The sequence below is a fragment of the Vigna umbellata genome, chromosome 2 (genome assembly GCF_029865625.1).
Source record: "Vigna umbellata cultivar VRB3 chromosome 2, Vumbellata_1.0, whole genome shotgun sequence".
Taxonomy (NCBI): Eukaryota; Viridiplantae; Streptophyta; class Magnoliopsida; order Fabales; family Fabaceae; genus Vigna; species Vigna umbellata.
The window spans coordinates 2,488,294-2,511,077 of NC_142166.1; the positions used below are offsets into that span (position 1 = coordinate 2,488,294).

Here is a 22,784-nt window from a genome sequence, read left to right on the forward strand (position 1 = left end):
CCTCGTAAATTTCAAATATAATTATTTTTTGAAAAGTGTCTATATAAAAATAATAATAACATTTGAAAGTCATTGCAAAATATATATAATTTTGAAATAAAAAAAATCGTCAAATGTTTTGAAGCTCCGGTGGTAGTATTAGTAATTTATTTTAGGATTATGGAATAGAAAATGAAGTATTTAGGGGGTGATGTCATGAATTAAGTATTAACAACGTAGGTGAAAAGAAATAAAACAGTGACCTTTTTATTATAATTATAATTATAATTGTTGGATGCGCATGCTGGTAGATGTGGTGGATAATTGGCTTCGTAAAGTCAGAAAGTGTTCAATTTTTTACTAGTCCACTATACTTTTACAAAATACAATTTAATTTCTTGAAGAAAGATCTAGGAATGTTCAAAATTTGCTCTCTATTATGACTTTTACGGATCAAATTTAGATATAATTTATTGTTTTTTAATTAGAAAATTTAAATTAATTTTGGTAATTTAAATTAATACATTTTTTTATATTGTAACTATTAAGGTGAAAGTGAACACACAGTACTAATGAAGCTTTAGAAATTACATTCCATTTTTTCTATTTTTTTCACACACAAGTTTTTTCTATTGATAATTTTTACATACTTCCCATTTAAAACCTTATTTAAGAAACTCATTTTCTAAAACGATTTCCATGTGGTAAATATTTTTAAAGTAGTTTTTTATTTCATTGGTTGGTGCACACGTTATTTAAGTGAAAAAAAAACATTTATTTTGTACATTACTCATGCGTTTTAATTTATTTGACCATTTAACATATGAAATTAAATAAATCAAATTTATAATAAATAACTTGTATAGTTTACTTTGTTAAAATTATATATAATGTACTACTTGTAGAAAATATATTCAAAATAAACTATTTTTTATAAGAATGTGAAGTGGAATTGAAATTTTAAAAGTTTATTAATTGTCTATGAAGCATTCCCCGAGCATTTATTTCATATGAAGAAACGTTTTGAAAAAAATATGAGACCACAATATATTTTTCCGCCTTCAAAGTGAAATATGGAATGTGGGATGTGACAACACCTCGTCAAATATTATTCACTATATCTTTTAAAATGTAAAATTTTATTCGACTGTATACTTTTATAATGATATTTATAATTAACTATGTGATTTAATAATTACTTTACATTTTTATTATAATAAAAGTTTTTACTCCTAAATATATAATGCTAATTTTATTTGTGATAATAATTAGATGGTAAAAAATATTAATAAAAATAATAAATTATTAACAATAAACTAATTAATCTAGAAAAATATCTTAACTTTTTAAAAAAAGAAAACCGTATTTCCTCCACTAAACAACTTTATTTTCTTTTGTTTCTTTCACCTGCCTTCTTTTACTATTACCAAAATATGTTTTATTGTAATATATGCAACCATTATTTGTTTTCATTCACACTAATAAAAACTCATAGCCACTACTTTTATATAACAAAAAAATAACAATATTATAATTACAAAAAATAAATATAAATAACTTTTATAGCTTAATATATATTTTAAGACAACATCGTTTAAATAAAATATTTTAAAATTTAACATAAAGTCTAAAACAAACTAATACTTAATCATTTAGGACAAATGATAAAAAGTTATAAATACTACTTATTAAGTGTCCTAAACTATATAAGAGAGTCTAATGATAGAAGTGTCTAACGCATGTTTGATAACCGCTAAACGTTATAAGGAATATTGTAACAAAATATTTAATTACAGTGTCTAATAAAAAGCTAGAACATCTAGAATAAATGTAACTAACGCTCAACATTAATACCTAAACATCATAAGTTACTCAAAATAGACAACACTGGTAATACTCGAAACATTATGTCTAAATGCTTAAGATCGTCTAAATGCTTAAGATCGTCTGATGCTTTAAAGCATATACTTTCTAGTACCTCTTTGTGTGTTGTGGTGTGCTCTATTTTTCTGTGCAGATTTTCACTTTTATCCAAAGGTCTTTTCAGAATCAGAACAATGTTAAAAGATAGGAAAATGTTCAAGAAATGTCTCACACATTTTCTACTTGTCATTTTCGTACACACATCATAGTTTTTTTTATCAAGATACAACATAGCTTGTGATTATACCATAGAGGTTATACACCTAGAAGAACGTTAAAGCTTTGAGTAATAGATATTTTTCGAATAAGTTTATATAAAGAAAATTGTGAATATTAAATTAAATATATTTTTAAAATTTATATTATAAAAATTATAAATTTTTAATAAAGTAATTTATTATAAATAAATATACAAATATATAAAACTAGAAAAAAAAGGTCACTAAGAATTTGTTCCTCCAAAAATAGAGTTTCAGCAACAAACAGCTTATAATATTAGAAAAAATATAATGAAAATTTAGTATTTACAAAAGGAAATTGTACTTTAATAATGAAAGGTCTAATTTTGAAAAATAAATTACCTAATGTATTACTCGTTTCAAGAAACTTTAAAAGTGTATGTAATTAAAAAAAAGTTTAATAGCCAATTTAGTCCTCACTTTGGTTGAAAAATCTCAATTTAGTCCCTCGTTATAAAAGTGTTTTGAATTAGTCCTAACTTTTAAAATAGTGGGTCAGATTGGTCCTTTCTGTTAAATATAAGTTAACAAAATTAATGGATGATGATGTGACACAACTTAAAGCTAACGAGGGACCAATCTAACACATCAGCTTTAAGCTGTGTCACATCATCATCCATTAATTTCGTTAACTTATATTTAACGAAAGGGACCAATCTGACCCACTATTTTAAAAGTTAGGACTAATGTAAAACACTTTTATAACGAGGGACTAAATTGAGATTTTTCAATCAAAGTGGGGACTAAATTGGCTATTAAACCTAAAAAAAATAACGGTTACATATACTATTAACGAATTCATAGTAAACTATTAAGAAAGGTATAATTGGACGTGTTGATTTTTATATAGACCATGTTTTTATATGTTATAAGAAATTTGAAAGAAAATGATTATGTTTTTCAAAGAGTAGTTTTATTTTGAATTCTATTCAACAAGAGAGATAGATGGATGGGAGTGTAGGCATTGTTTGAATGTTATGAATGGGTGCATGTGTGTTGTATATCTGTTGGAATATGTATAGCCTCGTGTAAGACCTCATTGGTCATCATCACTCACCAGTCAATTCTATGAGCACGAGGAAAGAAAACAGAACAACTACTCCTTCTGTTGTTATGTTATGACACAACATTCCACGAACTATCTTCCCATACTTCTAAATTGACGGCTTTTTTTCTATTACTACACTTTCTATCTCTCCTTGGATTTTCCATTTCTTTATAAACATTTTACTTTTTCTTTCCCTCTATCACTCAAATATCAATTTCTTACTAAATTAATATCATCATATTTTGAATGATAATTTGTATGATGACAACTAACTATTTCTATCGTCATAATAAATTAACTAGTGATATAATTATAAATAATACCTTACTTATTGTATGAGTTAAAATAAAAGTTATTTATTATGTCAATTTAAATAATAACTAATTTAAAAAAATGAGTTATTACGTGAGATGAAATTGAAAATGACATTGTAAGTCTTTTTATTGTAACATAGTTTCCAACTTATCTAACTTTTCATATATGAGTTTTAATAGCATCAATTTAGCTTTTTATTGTTTTTAACACCTTCTTTTTATTATGTTTTTTTTTTCATTTAGTGTTATGTTTTTTTCGTTTGTGTTTTCGTTATGAGATTTATTTATGTTAATTAATGGACTACATATTGATATTTGATTTTGGTTGTAACCATGAAACAAAGATTCTCAATTACTTTATTGCTATTTACATTTAATCATAATATATTAGATGTGTTATTACTATGTGGTAAGTTGGGGCTCGTGGATCGGTTGTGGTATAAAGAAGAACGGTGCAGTCAGACGGTTACGACAGTCATTGAATAGAGTTAAACTGCAATTAATACGGTTAGTGCTATTGATGAATGGTTAATGTTCGCATTAATGTTCATTAAGAGGTAAATTAATAGGTTTGATTTTCATAAACCCTTAAATTTCAAAGTAAGACACTTTTTCATAATTTTTACAATAGACCTTCATACGAAACATATCTTACTTGAGCGTCAGGGTATCTTCTGCATGTCAATCCTCCTCAAGCCTATCGGATCGGTCCAACAGAGCAGGGAGAAGAGTGAATGTTCGTCCAATCCAGTAGAAACATGTGTTTTTTTAGATGATGAATTTGAATGGATTTAGAGATAAAGTTTTTGTTGTTTCTTTTTAAGAGATTTGGAAAGTGAAAAAATATGAGTGAAATTTGTGAATAATTTAATTGATATGGTAAATAATTTTTTTAATAAATTAAATTATAAAATTATTATTTTTCCTTATAGTAAAAATTTATATATATATATATATATATATATATATATTATTATTATTATTATTATTATTATTATTATTATTATTATTATATAAGTGGTTTCCTCTCCTCCCATGTTCAATGCATAACACCACCCACCCACAATGCAAACTCATAATCAATTTCCGCACTTATGAGATTGGATGAATAATGTATCCCGCAACTTCATGCCCTCTCTCGTAGCAAATCTATTCAAGAAAACACAAAATATCATAAATTCATAGCTTCAAACAGAAAATCAGCCTAACAAAATTATATTTTTAGGCAAATTTTCAGTACTTTCTCTCTTAATTCCTACAAGGTAATTGCAATCATCCCTAAATAAAATACTGAAACATGGGCATGGAAGTGAATACGGCAATCACAACTATATGTTTTAACAAAATTGTCTTTGTTTCTTTTGTGTGTTTGCAATAATTACCCACTTTGAAGAGAACAGAGACTATTGAGTTTGTAGTAGAAAAGCTTCAAGTATGTTATGTTCATTTCATATCCTTCAAGGAATAGTAAGTGTTCTTGAAAATCGATGGACACTAGAATGACCTAAATGTGTCCTTGAACAATGTGTGTTGGCATTTATTGGAACCTTACAGTTGATACGGATCAAAGTCTTCCTTGAAACCTCAAAGGAATGTTTGTAATGACCATGAAATAGAAACTATGTAATGACCATAATATTGTTTTGTCTTTTCTTTCAAAAATCTAATTGATCTTATGAAAACCCTGTAAATTGTTTGCTTATCTTAAAATCATAATTTGGAGTACCTAATCATCATTTGTACTGACAAATAGATTTAATTGAAAAGACACGAAAGACATGTAACTTACCTTATGTTGGCTGGCTGTTGTTTCAAACAGTCCACAGAGCTCCTACACAGATTATTTATGGTAAGGTAATTGGTCTATATAGTATAAGTTTTTAATACAAGATTCAATTCATATCATAATTCCGTAGAAGTTAAATTTGGAATGAGAAAAATATAAAGTAGTCATTCTCTTCAACACAACAACTAAATTATACAAATAAAAAATAGTCACAGATTGTAGTAAAATAAATAAATTATTTTATCTTATAAAAAGCAAGTTGATGAAATATGATAAAATACATTAAATAACATAACTTATGTCTCACCTCAGTAACCTAGAGATTATGTCGATTGCTTTACTCCAAATTTTTAATTTTTATACATGCAACTTTACATAATTAAGATTTCACAAGCATTCAATATATGAACAAATATTATATTAATCTTTCTTTGAACTATATTGTAATATATATAGATTCTTTCTCTTTGAATAAGAAAATCTATATTGAATTTATCAGCCTCATATTGGTTTGTCACAAATGTTGTATTTTCTTCTGACCTTGACAAAGAGCAAAATCATGAAGAAAGATTAAAGATAAAAAAGTACTCGGAGGGTTTGAAAGATATAAATCAAACTTAAAAATTATGTATTTTTATTTATTGATAAATCCATTTAATATACAGTGCTAGGTTGATAACTAACTATTTTTTTAAAATAAAATTATGATTTATTGAAAAATATTTTTAACTCATTAAATATTATTTTTTATATTAATCAAAATTAATAATCATTCATAATAATTTAATTAAATTTTATTCTCAAATATAGTTTTATAATTAATTTAATAGAGTTTACTAAAAAAATTTAAAGAAATTTTTTAGAGAGAGAAAAAAAATGGATTTATGGATTGCATGAAGAAACAATTGAAACGGTAATTATGATAATAAAACAATATTTTACTTTATGAATTAGTTAAAAACTAAGGTAATTTTGGTGGATAAGACAAATTAGTGTAAATAAGTATTTATCTTCATCTTTTGTTTTTACAAAAGGGTTTTACCAAAAAAGAAGTTATTTTCTAAGCCAATAAGTTTTCTAGAGTAGAGTTTCAACTACATTAAACCTTTTTTATATTATTAATAATACACTAACAGCTTTACTATTTCAACCTCACATTCTGTAAATTCTATTTTTTAATTTCTAGATGTGTTTTTCACACATGCAATTTGAGGGAAAACAATTTCTCAATGGTCTCAAATTGCTATTTTTTTATCCACATAATTGATTTTTTTAATAGTATATATGTTTATTTTATGTACTTTTTATCTCACTCTCTAGATGAAATTTGATATTCTTAAAAAAATATTAATTTTTAAAAATAATCTTATATCATAAATGAAATTACTACTAGTAAATATAAAATTTAATTTATATAATTAAGTAGATATGTATTGTACATTATAATTCATAGTTTATATGTTTAAAAATCTGGTTTATTATAAAGTTTAATTATATAAAAACGAATATTTATTCTAGAAGCTAAAAATATTTAGTTATAAATGAAGAATTTACTTGTTTGTTGGAGTGAAGAAAAGGAAAAGACTGAAATATGATATAAATGAGAAAATAAATAATTTGGTTGCTGTGGTTAATGTGAATAAAAGGAGGAAGAGTAAAAGTAAAGCACAGAAGGCGAAAACAAACAGTCAAAAAGACCTAGGAAGATCAATCGATATATAGTAGCAGCAGCAAGGGTTGTAGAGGCAATGGAACCTTTTGGTCGAGGTGGCGGTGGCGGTGGTGGTCGCGGCCGCGGCCGTCGCTCTCAATCTATTTCACGGGTAACTAATATTTTCTTGTGTTTGAAGGTCATTAGGTTATTATTTTTTAAATAAAATAATTACTTTGGGGGTTTTACGAATATGAACGGTTTTGTAGGTTGTTGTTGGCAACGAGCAATGTGGGCGAGGTAGGGGCAGCGAAGAGAAGAAGCAAGAGCAATGTGAGCGAGGTAGAGGAAGCGAAGAGAAGAAGCAAGAGCAATGTGGGCGAGGTAGGGGCAGCGAAGAGAAGAAGCAAGAGCAATGTGGGCGAGGTAGGGGCAGCGAAGAGAAGAAGCAAGAGCAATGTGGGCGAGGTAGGGGCAGCGAAGAGAAGAAGCAACCGCAGAATTCATCACCTGATTCTCGTTCCGATTCTGATTCTGTTGGAATGGGAATGGCAAAGTTAAATATTGGCGATGACGTTGATAAGCCATCAGCAGCAGCCGCAGCATCCGCAGCAGTAGGAGAGGGAGGGTTTGATATATGTCACCGTAAGCAACCTGGAAGCGTGGTTCTGAAACCTCCATTGCTTGCACAGAACAGAGAAAGGAGAAAATCCCGTAGTAGTAATAACAATGGCATTGGGTTATCGTTGAGGCCTGGGATGGTGTTTCTGAAGGGTTACCTTTCACTGAGCGATCAGCAGAAGATAGTGGAAAGGTGCAGGGAGTTGGGGGTGGGCGTGGGAGGATTCTACCAGCCTGGTTACGGGGAAGGAACCAAGATGCATTTGAAGATGATGTGCCTCGGAAAGAACTGGGATCCTCACACCTCTCAGTACGGAGAACGACGACCATTCGACGGAGCAAAACCCCCCCACATCCCTCCCGAGTTTCAGACATTGGTCACTAATGCACTTCGTGATTCCAACGCCCTCGTTCCTCAAAATCGCCTTCCCTCCATCTCACCCGACATCTGCATTGTCAATTTTTACTCCCAAACTGGCCGTTTGGGTCTTCATCAAGACAAGGATGAAAGTGAAGACTCTCTTCGCCGAGGCTTGCCCGTCGTATCCTTCTCCATCGGAGACTCTGCTCAATTCCTCTATGGAGATCACAGGGATCCCGACAAGGCAGAGAAACTGCAACTCGAATCTGGGGATGTTTTGATCTTTGGTGGCCCCTCCAGAAATGTATTCCACGGAGTTAGCGCTATTCATCCAAACTCTGCCCCCAACCTCTTGCTGCAACAGACTAATCTACGCCCTGGTCGATTGAATCTCACTTTCAGACAGTACTAAGTTAAATTCATATATATACCTTTCCTTCTATTCTCACTAATATATTCTATCTAATTTCTAAAGTAGCCTCGTATTAACTGAAATTATGCTCGTAAACTATGCTAATTTTGCAGCCACTGTTCTCCTTATCTGTTGTTTTTGCTTTCCAAACTGTCTGTGCTTCACTACACTATAGCTCGTTATTTGTTACTTTGCTTGTTTATCTATTATGGATCCATTCTCTTATTACTGTCATTCCGCCATCCATCACTTTGTATGCCGCAAGTTAAATTCTTTCTCGTCTGGATTTCGTGTAGAATCAAGTTTTTTTTTTCCACTGGTACGGTTACTGCATTTAGTCAAAATAGCGTACTATTCCTTGACTGCTACCATTTGGACAAGAAAACCATGTCATAATTCAACTTTCAATGTCTCCTAGAGGGCTTTACTTTATTTTTCATTTACAAGATAAATTGAAATTTAATATCCAGTCAGCACCTTTATTACTTTTTTATTTTGGGTACAAGTATAGACCAACATTGCATTTCACTCAAACAGAGCAGTCGAAGCATCCATTATCAATGTTGGCTGAATAAATTTAACTAATAAATAGCATTAGAGTTCAATTGTTGTGGAGCTGCTTTTTGACCTTGAATCAGGCTCGGTTCCCCAATGCTAATGCAGCGGAATCAATATGTACAAGCAAACAAGAATAAACTTTTTGCTTCAATCTGTCAACAGTCTCCACCATCCCTTCACTTTCCGTGTTGCAACTGCTCCTCAGGTTGTCCAGCCACTCGTTTGCATGCTTAAGGTGTGACAGTGTTAGAGCTATATTATTGGCTTGCTCAATTTGTCTCCCTGCAACATCCTTACTATCCTTGCTCTTCTCACGGGAGCTAACGGAAAATCCAGCATCTAATGTCTTTTCCAGATACATCAGAAACCACGATCTTGTTTCATTTAAAAGTAACTCTCTCAGCTCGTTGATCTCTTTCATACCACCCCCTTTGGCCCATTCTTGTTTCTCAATCCCTGATAGTTCGGTCAAAGGTTTTGAAGACTTTGCCGTGCTTTTAGCTGGCATCAAACCTGCTGTCGTGCCAGATTTATGCCTTTCTAAGGGAGTTGAAATTCTGTATAGTTGAAGTGATTTATCATTCAATTGAGCTGTACCATTTGGCTGGTCCATGAGCTGTTGGAGAGCAAAAAATTTGCTTAGTGTGGCATGAGGGTTCTCTGAAGATGCGAAAGAGCAGACGTTGGCGAACATACTGAAAACCAAAGATGAAGAGGTGACATTTGAGGGACACAAAATAGCAATAGGAACTGTGCTTTCATTTGTAACCCAAATTAACTGATGAAGGCGTTTGATTACTACGGAATGAATGTATTGTCTATGTACTAACGAGTACCAAGGTTTAGATTAAAAGACAGTATATACCTCAGGCATTTAACTGTGGTTGTTGCTGCAGACGCTTCTTTTTGGGCTTGTACTACAACCTGAGATGCTAGATGTTTCCTTCTAAGAATAACCTTCGGTAAAAGGAAATAAAGTGGGCAAGGAGGAAATTACGTTTAGGTTTTGTATGATTGCCAAGTAAAAAATCATGTTAATACGCAAAATCCAAGTGCTCTGGTCGAATTAAATATAGTTTGTTTTAAGCCTAACACATGTTTCAATGCACGTTTATTGCTAATCCGTCACGCATTGGATTGGCGATTAATGACAATTATCAACGTTTCAATTAATGATAAGAATGCACCTTTCCGGGCCGGAGAAGCTTGGCTGGCAAAGAAGACCATGGGATTGTCTCAGTGCTCTTGCTTTTATCTTTAGCGCCAGACAACAAATTCATATTCAAATTTTCCTGTTTAGTAGGACTACTGTGTTTGGCAGAAGTGCGCACAGAAGGTGCTATGACAGCTTCTCGGATGTTAGATTGAGCGACGTCTTGCTTTGGTGAAAATGCTTCAAGTCGAGTGCCAGTTTGAGTCATTGGGAGCACCTGTGATGCTAAAATCTATTATTAAATAATTTTCAACAACAGTACAAAAATATCGAACTGATTGTATCTGATAAGTTCATTGAAGTTATTTGCAATTTTCATTCAAGGCCAATCGTACTTGATTCTATATATCACTCTCACTTTCCCAGTTACTCCAAAGCTACATAGAACGAGTTAAATTCTACAATACAACCATATATTCTTGAGCCTTTAGGAAACGGAATCCAGAGCAAGAATCATACCTGACCTTTGATGTCTAGTTGCTTTCCTTTCACAGATCCCACCTTTTTACCATCTGCGCCCATTTCTAGATCATTTCCTTTGCTTCCTACATTAGCCTCTAGCCCGTTAAGCTTTGAGTTTGGATTCAGAACACCCTGCATATACCTGGATGCAACACCTAGTTTTTCCTCTTTAATAACAATCTTCTGACTTGAACTTGGATTCTCTTTGGCTTCTGTTAAATCCGTGGATTTGGAACCATTAACTCCATCACTATGAGGATGCTCTGATTGTTCTAACATCTGCATTAAGTCCTTGGGATTGCCTTCAAAAGGATGGCGTCCAGGGAGTGCTCTAACACCAACAAGAATAGGGACAGGTGTCCCAGCTTCGATTCCATCCACATAAAAGAATTGCCCAAGCTGCAGCTTATTATTCAATATGAGCTCGTTGTCTTCCTTCGAAAGTGAGACATAGGTTGAGTGAGAAGAGTCGGAGACTTTTATGAAGAAACCTTGGTTAGGCCATAACTCAGAGCCAGATAGTGCGGGCACGATGCTGATCACCTGCAGAAGAACAGAGCGATATTCCCCGCGTACTTTTACGTTAGAGTTCATACTCTGAAGAAGCTTCAGTAGAACTCCAGGCACCAGGGATGCCATTCTTCTTCCCCTTGCAACTCAAATTGTAAATGTCATGCGTTATACTTTTCAAGTGTCAGTAACAGGAAATTGAATGTTATCATGAGATCTTTAGTGCACAAAAAAAATGAGCAGAAAAACAGCTTTCTTTGCAGGTGAACATGTAAGATATTACTGTTTAAGGGATGATTGAAGCACAGGACAATAGGGCTTCCGCAATGGCTTAACAGAGAACATCTAAAGGTTTGCATGAAGGGCACGTAACCATCCAATTCTCTTGGCTTGGAAGCCAAGCCAAGGGACCATCCCATACTTACAACACATTCTGTCAGACACGAAAATGACAAATCAGCCCCTTTTATAACACAACATAAATGAGATATTATTATGTCTATCTTTTGGACATTGTGGTCTTTACGGTGGTAGGATTCAATCTGGTAGCGTTTCGTTTTTTAAGCTAGAGGCAATGTAAACATTAAGATAGGTAAGGATATTCCCATGTCAATTTCTCCTAAGATGACCCACAATCGATTACTTCTCTTTTGTTGATCCTCAATATTAGAGCTTGGTTTAAGCTCGATTTACTTAAACACAAAAACCTACGACTGTATATACTTGGTTTAAATCTTTTGTAAAACTATTTAGTTATTATGATCACAACATTCTAGTTTAAATGATACCATGAATTATTGTTATTATTTTCAAAACCTTGAACAATTTCTCAAATAATGAAAAAAATGTTTTTATACTTTTTAAAATTTTAAAATAGACTTATTAAAAAATATTTGAAATAATTTTTCAAAACAAATAAAATAATACAAATCGAAAAAAAAAACTAACGAGTCACGTAAAACAAAATACATGCATTATAAGAAAATATTATTTTCCTGACCAAATTTTGTAGATGAAAAAAAAATTTGTTAAAAAAATTGTCTTAATATTTACAAGCGAATTTTAACTACGAATTTTAGGATTTTAATTACAAATAATAAATTCATCAGTAACTCACAATTTTTATTACTAATCAATAATTCTTTCGATAAATTCTATCACTAAAATAGGAGTTAAAATTTTTGTTTTAGATTTGACCCTATCGTAATAAAATTTATCAATAATACCTTTTTAAAATATGTCGGTAATTAAATTTGTAATACATTCATCAATAATTAAATTTTGAAAATTTATTGATAAAATGGGGATTAATTCATCAATAGTTAAAATATTTGTTATAAATTAAGTTGAAATGAGTAGAAAAAAGAAAAAGAAAGATAAAAAGTGACAAACTCACTTCCTCTCACAAATGAATTAGACTTTAATTAATTTAATTTTATAAAATTGACTTGTCTCATATTTGTACTTACTTATATATTATTGACTTTATTTCTAGTTGTTAAGTATGACTTTAATAAAACATTTTTTTCCATTATTAAACTTTGTTATCATATGATTGGTCATTACACTTGCTAATAATTGGAAATTTCTTCAAGTAGACATAATGTTTTCTAGATCGATTATCTTCAAAAAAACCACTCCTAGTTTGAACGACCATGATAAACTTAACAAAGCCATAACTTAAGCAAACCCAAGACAATGGGTTTAGAGACTTCCAAGCAAGTATACTTTAATAATTTCTTTTATAAAACTTCCTTCTTAATTTAAGATCTTAATAAAACTTTGGCTTTAGATACTACGTAATTGTAACTAACAGCAAAAATAATCATGAAAGAGTAATTACTTTCAGACCATAAAATGGCAAACATCATCATTTTAAGGTAAACAAACCAAAATCATAAATGTATTTGTCCATGATCAAACAGATGATCGAGGAGTTAGAGCTCTTATAGAGATTGTAGAGTGTTCAAGAAAATAATGTTTTAGAGAAAATGTAAGTGTTTAAGATAATGAGACGAGTTTAGAAATTCTATTTATTTAATCAACTTATTTTTAAATTTGATAATACTTGGTCTCATTATTTTAACACACCTACCAACTCTAATATTCTATTTTCCAGGTTCTTATAGTCTTCCAATCTTTTATATGTTCTCTTTTTGTGTTTGATAATACTTTGTGTTCTCTTATATGCAAACTTATTATTACATTTTTATTTTTCATTTGTTTCATTTTTATTAAAAAAAAAGATAAACTGATATATGATTATCGATGGAACAAATACTAGAAGAACTTGAAGATGAATCATTTCAGTTCAAAGGACTTATAACAAAGTCAAGAAGTCAAAACTTGGAAGAAAAAATCTCTTTAAAACTCATGATGCTACAAGAAGCTAAAAACTCAATATCAAAATCATAGCTTATAACTTAATTATAGAATAGTTTTCAGTCATTTAATTACCTTTGTAATTTCTTTTAAGTTTTGTAAGTTTGATTTGCAAACATATTTCTTTAGGTGAACATTTAGTTTTGATTATTACATTTTGATAAATTTGTTGGACGAAAGAAATCGTTGGGAGACCAATCATTGGACAATGAGTCAAAGTCTGTTTTTCTGTTTCAAAGTTATTTTACGACCGAATGTACTTCAAAACTATATTTTTTAAGAAGAAAGATCCAAGAAAATTTTAATATTAAATTATGTACTTTTGTTTAATTAGTGATAATGATTAAATATATAAATTTTAAATATATTATTTTGACCCTTCTAAAATTGGTGTTTAAGATCACCCACTTTGGATGAAAAACCAAGGTATATACCTTTCTCACTCCATTATACTTCCTTTAAGTTGTGAATTATCCCTGAATTGGAAATTTGGTTAATAACTGATCATTGTATTTATGAGTCTAATCTTAAAACTAGACAATCATTAACTTCTAATTATTTTGATAACTTTTTGGCAAGTATACCAAATCGTTACAAGTAATACAGTGATAAATAAAGTATCGTTCTCCTCAGGGAATTTGTGTTACGTTATTCAATTAAAATTTATTTATCAAAATCAATTGAACAACAAAATATAGGTGAATTAACAGTTTCAAGCTAGATGACAATTTAAAATTGAAATTAAAATTTAAAGAAAGCTTCATTGGAATTGACTTCATGACCACATTACAGTGACTAATCTGAGCAATATAACTTGCGTTCACACATCAACATCACAGTATCTTGGTTTAATTCCTTAAAACAAGTTCTAAAGAATTATGTTCAATTCTTAATTCCTTAAGTAAGTAAACATAAACTTTGCATTAAGAACGATGTTATTGATGACCAGGAGAATTGAAACTATTCCTAGCATCTTTCCTTCTGGTTGCTTTTCTTGCGTTAATACTCAAATTTACTTTCCAGTACAATTTAAATATAAAAACAAGTTTATTTTACTTCCGTAAAATAAAATAAAAAGTAAACAAGAAAAGCATACGAACACAATTTATATTGAACAGGAAAGATTACATCAAATGTCAGCCATTACAGTCAATTCCAACGAATAAAAGTTTAGCCTATCCTAGACATCACAAACATACTCATTTCTGCAATTCCTTGCATGATGTGCAGTCTTGATGTCTTCAGAGAGGTCTCCTGATGGTCTCCAGAGCAGTTCTTCCCCCCAAAAATCTATTTTCCAGTCCTCTTTCTTATCCCTCAAAACACGTCTTTTAAGAGACAGTTTATTTCTCATAAAACTGCTCCCTTCGCTCAGCGCACAGAAGCAGATTCGCTGTGCGAATTAAAATTAATTCAGCACTCAACTGCACCAACTCGCTAAGCGCACAGCCTCTGATGCGCTGTGCGAATTCAAGAGTTGAAATCTCCAAACTGGCATGATTCGCTCAGCGAACCAATTATGGTGCGCTGTGCGAATGGATTCTCCTGGCTCTGCGAATTTTGCTTCTGCTATGCGAGAATTGGCTGACAAATTCACTTTTGTGCAACTTTTCCTGAACAATAATTTACAACACAATCTACTTCCTATTACGACTTTTCACTGAGTAATAACATAAATAATTACAAAATTGAGATCATTTATAAGTGTCAAAACATCTGTTTTTTCACACTTATCAACTCCCCCAAACTTGAACTATTTCATGCCCTCAGGAAATAACAGAAACATATGAACAACACATAACACACCTTTGACATTTTGATAGAATGACTTTACACATCAGACAAATCACATGCATTCCTAAAGATTCAAACAGGTATGACACAGTACAATACTCAAAAATTCACCTGTGTATAGAATATGTAAAACCAGATCAACATTTATCAGTCTCACCACTCACAGTGTTTGTCCTCACAGCAGAATTGTCATAGAACTTCATCAGCTTTTGCATTTCATTTGATTCACACACTTCACACACTATTGGTTAAGTCAAAAGGTCTTTTCAGGTTAAGATTTGGCTTGGCTAGAAAAAGAATCATGGTTTTTCTTGGATTCAAAGACACCTATTAAGAAGAGAACAACTTCAATTCCCAATCCAGTACTCAAATCCCAAAATATATCATTTATCACATACCATTTTCTTTCACAGCTCAACCTTTTCTTTCATTTTGAGCTTCTTCCTTTTTTTTTTTTTCTTTCATATTTTTTTCTTTCCCCCAAACTTGAATTCAACCTTAACCTCCTTTAAAACATAATACATGTTCTCTTCTAAGGTGTAAGGTAGGATATCATCTAATAGGCTCAAGGTGGAAGGAAAAAAAAAAATTTCAAGGCTCAAAAGGTTCACAAATGTATCACAGTGTCTCAAGGTTGGCTATCTGGCCAAGTAGCTATATGATCAATACAAACAGGGCCTTTTTCATCCTTAACCAAAAAGAGTGTGTACATAGAATCAAACTCATGCAAAATCCAAGTCCATATCCAGACAATTCAATATCTCTCAATCAGTATATGTGCTCAACACTCACAAATCTGGTCATATTCATACACACAGATAAAAATTTTGAAGCACAGTAACCACAAACATACATGTCATCATCATCAGGAATCACATAACTTAATCAGACAATGCATAGTCATTAAATCAAAACCTCAAAGTCTTTACAACCACAACCAACATCACAAATAAACTGAGTTCCACAATAACATCTAAACTGAAACATCTAAAAACAACATAACAAAAACATAAATAACACATCAATAACATCTGTCCATCAGCACTCTACCAGGACGCATCTGGCCTGGATCTCCACTGGCTCTCCTGCGAATGATAACTCTGCTGTACCCATCTGGGATCTGGCTCCTCTTCTTCCTCATCACCATCACCTGCCATCATGTCCTCCTGCTCATCTAACTCTGGCTCTGGTGCTCCTGGAAAGGCACTCCCCCACCTAGACTCTGGCCTGCCCTCAGGCCATGGAATATGTTCTGCAAACTGGGCCCCACTCATCAGTGAGTCGGGAGGAAAATCAGGGATTCCCAGGGACAAGTGATACATGCTATCCTGTAAAGACACCTGACCCTGCCTCATACTAGTGCACCAGTCGCGGATATCGTCCTGACGAGCCAGACTCTGCTGCATGTAGCGAGTGAAAAGATCAGGTGAAGGAACAGACGGCGCTACAGGTGGTCTGGCCGCTCTAACATTCCTGCGTGGCGGAGGAACTGGAGGAGGGGCATTCATAGCAGAGAAGTCGTCCCTGCTGCTGCAATTTCTATCAAAGAATTTCTTGTTGAGAGGGGGTTGAAGTTTCAAAGTGATATCAGAAACTCCAGGTACTCCACTGGCCTTGCACAATGCTGTCACCAAGGCAGGAAATCCAAGCTTACATGTATCATTATCAGCAATCAGTGCCATTTCTTGAGAGATATAAGCTCCCACATCCATGTCAATCCCTGTCATAATGCCATATACCATATAAGATCTTTCCAGATTGATGTCGGAAGTATGAGAATTGGGACAAATGTTGGTGAATGTGAAGAGACTCCAGATAGTGGCCAGTGAATTCAAATGTTTCCTTAATATTCTCACTGGTGTCCCACTAGTGCCAAGCTGATAGCCATATCCGGGAAGGCATAAAGTGGAGGCAATAAGGTCATGATCAGGATAGGTAGACATAAAAGCACCGAGAGGGCATGGCTGAAACATCAGTGTATTCAAAATCCTGTTCATTGATCTGCGATCATAGCGTACTAGCTTGCCTCTCACTTTTGAAACTCTAGAGTGAGGCTGAGAGTGGTCAGGTTCCCAAGCATTTGCATAAAATTCTTTAACCAAGACTTCATCAATCTCATCTGGAAGGCTGGCTAAAACAAAGTTCCATCTTCTCTTCTCCAGTTCTTCCTGGATATGGTCATACTCTCCAGGTTTCAATTCAACCCTCCTCTCAGGTAATAATGCCCTTCCCATGATAACCTGATGAAACCTATCAGAATGTGCCTCTGATATAAAACGGTCCTGATCATAGTTCAGGAGAAGGTGCTCCTCTTGGGCTTCTGAAGGTTGGGATCTAGAAGAAGACCCTCGGGTGGTCTTCCTCTTCTTTTCTTGTGTGCTCTTGGGAGGTGCCATCTGCAAGAATTAATGGACAGTGCAAACAATTGTGGAAAATGGGTCAGAGCAAGTGAATTAATCAAAACACAGATGCTGCCAGATGGAATTCGCTATGCGCCAGTGTGCGCTATGCGAATTTGCATTTTCAGTGCCTACTGTCAAGATCAATTCGCTATGCGACACTGGTCGCTATGCGAAAAAGGCGAAATAGGTGTCCACTCTCTGGGAATATTCGCTATGCGACCAGAGTCGCTGTGCGAATTTCATATCAGCAATAAAACCTATAATTCGCTGTGCGACTTTCTCGCTAGGCGAATTTCATGTTCAGAAAACCAGACCTCTAATTCGCTATGCGAATCTGTCGCCTAGCGAGAGACAGCGCAGAGGACATCCATCAGATCAAATGACAGTCATGGTTATGCATAAAACAGATAAGGCTTGAAAGTGTATATGCACACAGTGGTTCAAGAGAGCATTCCAATCAGACCAAAACTCCTATTATACTCCTATGAACATTAAAAACAGAGAAGCAAATGGAGAGTAGAAAATGAAACCTGTGAGAGTGACCAAGATTATTTGAACAGGATCAGAGAGTGAAGAGGCACTTGAAGCAAGGCAGAAAGTGAAATGGTGGCAATGGAGATAAAGTGGAGAAATTTGCAGAGAGGAAGGTACGTTCGCTGTGCGAAAATGGAAGAGAATGGTGGCAAGGGAAAATGAAGAATGGTAAAATGAAATGGGGAAGAAGTAGGTTTTTAAAAAAAAAAAAAAAAAATAACTGAACGAGTCAATTCGCATAGCGCACCACAGCTGTGCGCTGTGCGAATTTCTCTCGTTTTCTGCACCTTGGAATATTTTATTATTTTTTTATTTTTTTTTGAATTTTTATGTTTAGTCGCATAGCGCACCTCAGCTGTGCGCTGTGCGACTAAATTTTTTTTTTTTTTTTTTTTTTTTTTTTTTTGAACAAATTCGCAGAGCGCACTAAAACAACAATATATACAGATACACAGAAAACTAAAACACAATATATACAGATACACAGAAAACTAAAACAATGAATTTACAGAGATAGGAACAAAATTGAAATTGATAAACAACTAATTGAAATAACAAAACAATCAAATTCCCCGGCAACGGCGCCAAAAACTTGATAACTTTTTGGCAAGTATACCAAATCGTTACAAGTAATACAGTGATAAATAAAGTATCGTTCTCCTCAGGGAATTTGTGTTACGTTATTCAATTAAAATTTATTTATCAAAATCAATTGAACAACAAAATATAGGTGAATTAACAGTTTCAAGCTAGATGACAATTTAAAATTGAAATTAAAATTTAAAGAAAGCTTCATTGGAATTGACTTCATGACCACATTACAGTGACTAATCTGAGCAATATAACTTGCGTTCACACATCAACATCACAGTATCTTGGTTTAATTCCTTAAAACAAGTTCTAAAGAATTATGTTCAATTCTTAATTCCTTAAGTAAGTAAACATAAACTTTGCATTAAGAACGATGTTATTGATGACCAGGAGAATTGAAACTATTCCTAGCATCTTTCCTTCTGGTTGCTTTTCTTGCGTTAATACTCAAATTTACTTTCCAGTACAATTTAAATATAAAAACAAGTTTATTTTACTTCCGTAAAATAAAATAAAAAGTAAACAAGAAAAGCATACGAACACAATTTATATTGAACAGGAAAGATTACATCAAATGTCAGCCATTACAGTCAATTCCAACGAATAAAAGTTTAGCCTATCCTAGACATCACAAACATACTCATTTCTGCAATTCCTTGCATGATGTGCAGTCTTGATGTCTTCAGAGAGGTCTCCTGATGGTCTCCAGAGCAGTTCTTCCCCCCAAAAATCTATTTTCCAGTCCTCTTTCTTATCCCTCAAAACACGTCTTTTAAGAGACAGTTTATTTCTCATAAAACTGCTCCCTTCGCTCAGCGCACAGAAGCAGATTCGCTGTGCGAATTAAAATTAATTCAGCACTCAACTGCACCAACTCGCTAAGCGCACAGCCTCTGATGCGCTGTGCGAATTCAAGAGTTGAAATCTCCAAACTGGCATGATTCGCTCAGCGAACCAATTATGGTGCGCTGTGCGAATGGATTCTCCTGGCTCTGCGAATTTTGCTTCTGCTATGCGAGAATTGGCTGACAAATTCACTTTTGTGCAACTTTTCCTGAACAATAATTTACAACACAATCTACTTCCTATTACGACTTTTCACTGAGTAATAACATAAATAATTACAAAATTGAGATCATTTATAAGTGTCAAAACATCTGTTTTTTCACACTTATCATATTTATCAATATAAAAATTTACTTATAGTCATTTTTATTCCACAAAACTTCTAATTTTTGTTTTTGTGCCATTCGATCGGTCACTTTTCTTTAGGTATGACAAATAAATTGATTATTGTGTATGGGTATGTATAATATTCAATTTTTCAATTGGGTATGAGATCGAAGATGAGTATGTACATCCCGCTCATTCCCATTTCCATATCTGCTATAGTATTCATCTTGTACCATTTAAATAACAAAAATACTCACATTTTATTAGGTAACCTAAATAATTTATATATATATATATATATATATATATATATATATATATATATATATATGTTTTTTCTTTCTTAAGTTTTAGTTTTATAATCCTTTTTTTGTTATATATTTTCTCTTTCTTTTATAATTGTTTGATTTGTTCTATATCCATGAAATCCACTCACATCTCCGAGATAATTTTTCTCTTATCAAAATTGTTGTGTGATTATGTTCAAATGTTGTATTATTAATGGTTAAATATGTTTTTGGTTTCTTGAAAATTAAAATTAGTCCATTTTTAAAACTTTGACCATTTCCCAACTTAAAAAGCACGCAAACTTAATTTTTTAACCAAATTTTATTAAGTTTATTTGACAAAATGTAGTTAAAATGATTAAATCCACATATTTATAAAACTGGGGCTAAGTTTACCTTATTATTAATTACATTCAATCATAGTTTTATGTCTCACATTTTTACTCTTTTTTAATATTTTTATTCACTATCTTTTTTACATAAAATTATTGTATTCTCAATAATATTTCACTTAAACCTTTCATTTAGGTAATATAAAAAAATTATTATTTTTATTCTCTATTGATCCTTAATTTTTGTTTCATATGAAGAAGTTTTGTTTTCCTAAAACAATTATCATTATCTCTTAACAGTTCTACTACTTTGATACATGAAAAGTTTTAGTTTTTCTTATATTTTCAAGATATTTTTCATCTCATCATGCTTTTAAGATACATATTTAATCATTTTCTATTTGTTTATTTTTATTATGCAGAATATTGTTTTTATATAATATTTTTATTTTTTAAACTCATTTAATAAATATTAAATATTTTATGTACTCTAATATAATAATTTAAATGTTATTGTCATAAATTTATCATCATGCAACATATATTGATGTTTAAAGATGAAACATTTATGTTAAATTTAAATTATTATTAATTAAATAGTTGTTAGTTACGCAATTTCATTTAAGAGATATATTATAATTTTTATTAGTGTATACAAAAAGATTTAATTAAAGTTTAGAGAAATAAATTAAAGACATATTTAAAATATTTTTAAACTTGAATACTTATTTTTTTAATCTTTTAAAAGTATTTTTTATTTTATAACGTTGTCATCCTACTTTTTCTCCCAACTTGATATCCATAACTTAATTATTGAATTATTATACCATTAAATACGCTAATTGAATAGTTTTAACGTTATACTGATAATTTATTAGCTTTAAAGTCATTCTGTGACGTAGACATATTGTAAATGAACTAAAAAAAGACATGATGTAGACATACTGTAAATGAACTAAAAAAAGACACATTATTCTACATATGCATGCTGAAAAATTAAAGTAAAGCAAGCAATAATTGAAGGAATAAATGCTAATCTTGGAAGTAAATAATTGATAATTTTGAAATAAAACTAAACCAGGAAGAGTTTTCCTAACACGTAATAACAACAACCATACAAGTGAGGGAGGCGCAGTTTAAAGATTAGTATATGATGGTGGTCTGAGGTGTGGTAACGCGAAGCTGATGGTGATGGAGGTTGGGTTCGAGCTTCACGATTTCAACTCCAAAAGAAAAGGAAGAAAGTGTGTGGAGAGTGAAGATGGCTGGAGCAGAAGGAGAAGCTGATGGAAGAAAGAGCACAGAGGAAACAAGTGTAACAGCAGAGGCAGAAGGAAGGCGCATAGATTCTCTGAATTTAGAGGCTGGAAGAGTTTCTATGGATGCATACAAGGTAATCTTATACACATATATCTCTCAGTTCATAATTTATGAATACATGTACTCATTTATTTACTATTTGAACGGATGGGTGGAGAATTACTCTTAGCTTAGCATTTCAAAGCATTTCAAAACAGCTTTGTTTGCAGGTGAAGTAAAAGAAAAAGAGTAACCAGATGGAGAATGAGCATAAAGAAGCAATAGAAGTGAACATGTAAGATATTACTGTTTAAGGGATGATTGACGCACAGGACAATAGGGCTTCCACAATGGCTTAACAGAGAACATGTAAAGGTTTGCATGAAGGGCACGTAACCATCCAATTCTCTTGGCTTCGAAGCCAAGCCAAGGGACCATCCTATACTTACAACACATTCTGTCAGACACAAAAATGACAAATCAGCCCCTTTTATAACACAGCATTAATGAGATATTATTATGTCCATCTCTTGGACATTGTGGTCTTTACGGTGGTAGGGTTCAATCTGGTAGCGTTTCGTTTTTTAAGCTAGAGGCAATGTAAACATTAAGATAGGTAAGGATATTCCCATGTCAATTTCTCCTAAGATGACCCACAATCGATTACTTCTCTTTTGTTGATCCTCAATATTAGAGCTTGGTTTAAGCTCGATTTACTTAAACACAAAAACCTACGACTGTATATACTTGGTTTAAATCTTTTGTAAAACTATTTAGTTATTATGATCACAACATTCTAGTTTAAATGATACCATGAATTATTGTTATTATTTTCAAAACCTTGAACAATTTCTCAAATAATGAAAAAAATGTTTTTATACTTTTTAAAATTTTAAAATAGACTTATTAAAAA

General features: G+C 32.1%; 2 protein-coding genes and 1 long non-coding RNA gene across 4 annotated transcripts; 2 read left to right on the forward strand and 1 right to left on the reverse strand.

The window, feature by feature from the left end:
* Positions 1 to 6,957: 6,957 nt before the first annotated feature.
* Positions 6,958 to 8,523, forward strand: LOC124841521 (DNA N(6)-methyladenine demethylase ALKBH1C-like). Its single transcript, XM_047317807.2, has 2 exons — positions 6,958 to 7,112; positions 7,210 to 8,523. Exons 1-2 carry the CDS (start codon positions 7,038 to 7,040, stop codon positions 8,332 to 8,334), a joined length of 1,200 nt encoding a protein of 399 aa, XP_047173763.2. The 5' UTR covers positions 6,958 to 7,037; the 3' UTR covers positions 8,335 to 8,523.
* A 263-nt stretch (positions 8,524 to 8,786) lies between these two features.
* Positions 8,787 to 11,416, reverse strand: LOC124841520 (protein CORTICAL MICROTUBULE DISORDERING 1). The gene is made up of 4 exons (XM_047317806.2): positions 10,565 to 11,416; positions 10,080 to 10,322; positions 9,758 to 9,849; positions 8,787 to 9,587 (listed from the first exon to the last, which is right to left on the reverse strand). The coding sequence occupies exons 1-4, from the start codon at positions 11,204 to 11,206 to the stop codon at positions 8,969 to 8,971; spliced, it is 1,596 nt and encodes a 531-aa protein (XP_047173762.2). The 5' UTR covers positions 11,207 to 11,416; the 3' UTR covers positions 8,787 to 8,968.
* Positions 11,417 to 21,615: 10,199 nt separating this feature from the next.
* LOC148203194 (uncharacterized) lies at positions 21,616 to 22,613 on the forward strand. 2 transcript variants are annotated; one of them, XR_015784031.1, is made up of 2 exons: positions 21,616 to 21,965; positions 22,090 to 22,613. It is a non-coding gene; the product is annotated as an uncharacterized LOC148203194 (long non-coding RNA). The 2 variants fall into 2 exon arrangements; XR_015784030.1 differs by having other exon boundaries at positions 22,102 to 22,613.
* The last annotated feature ends 171 nt before the right edge of the window (positions 22,614 to 22,784 follow it).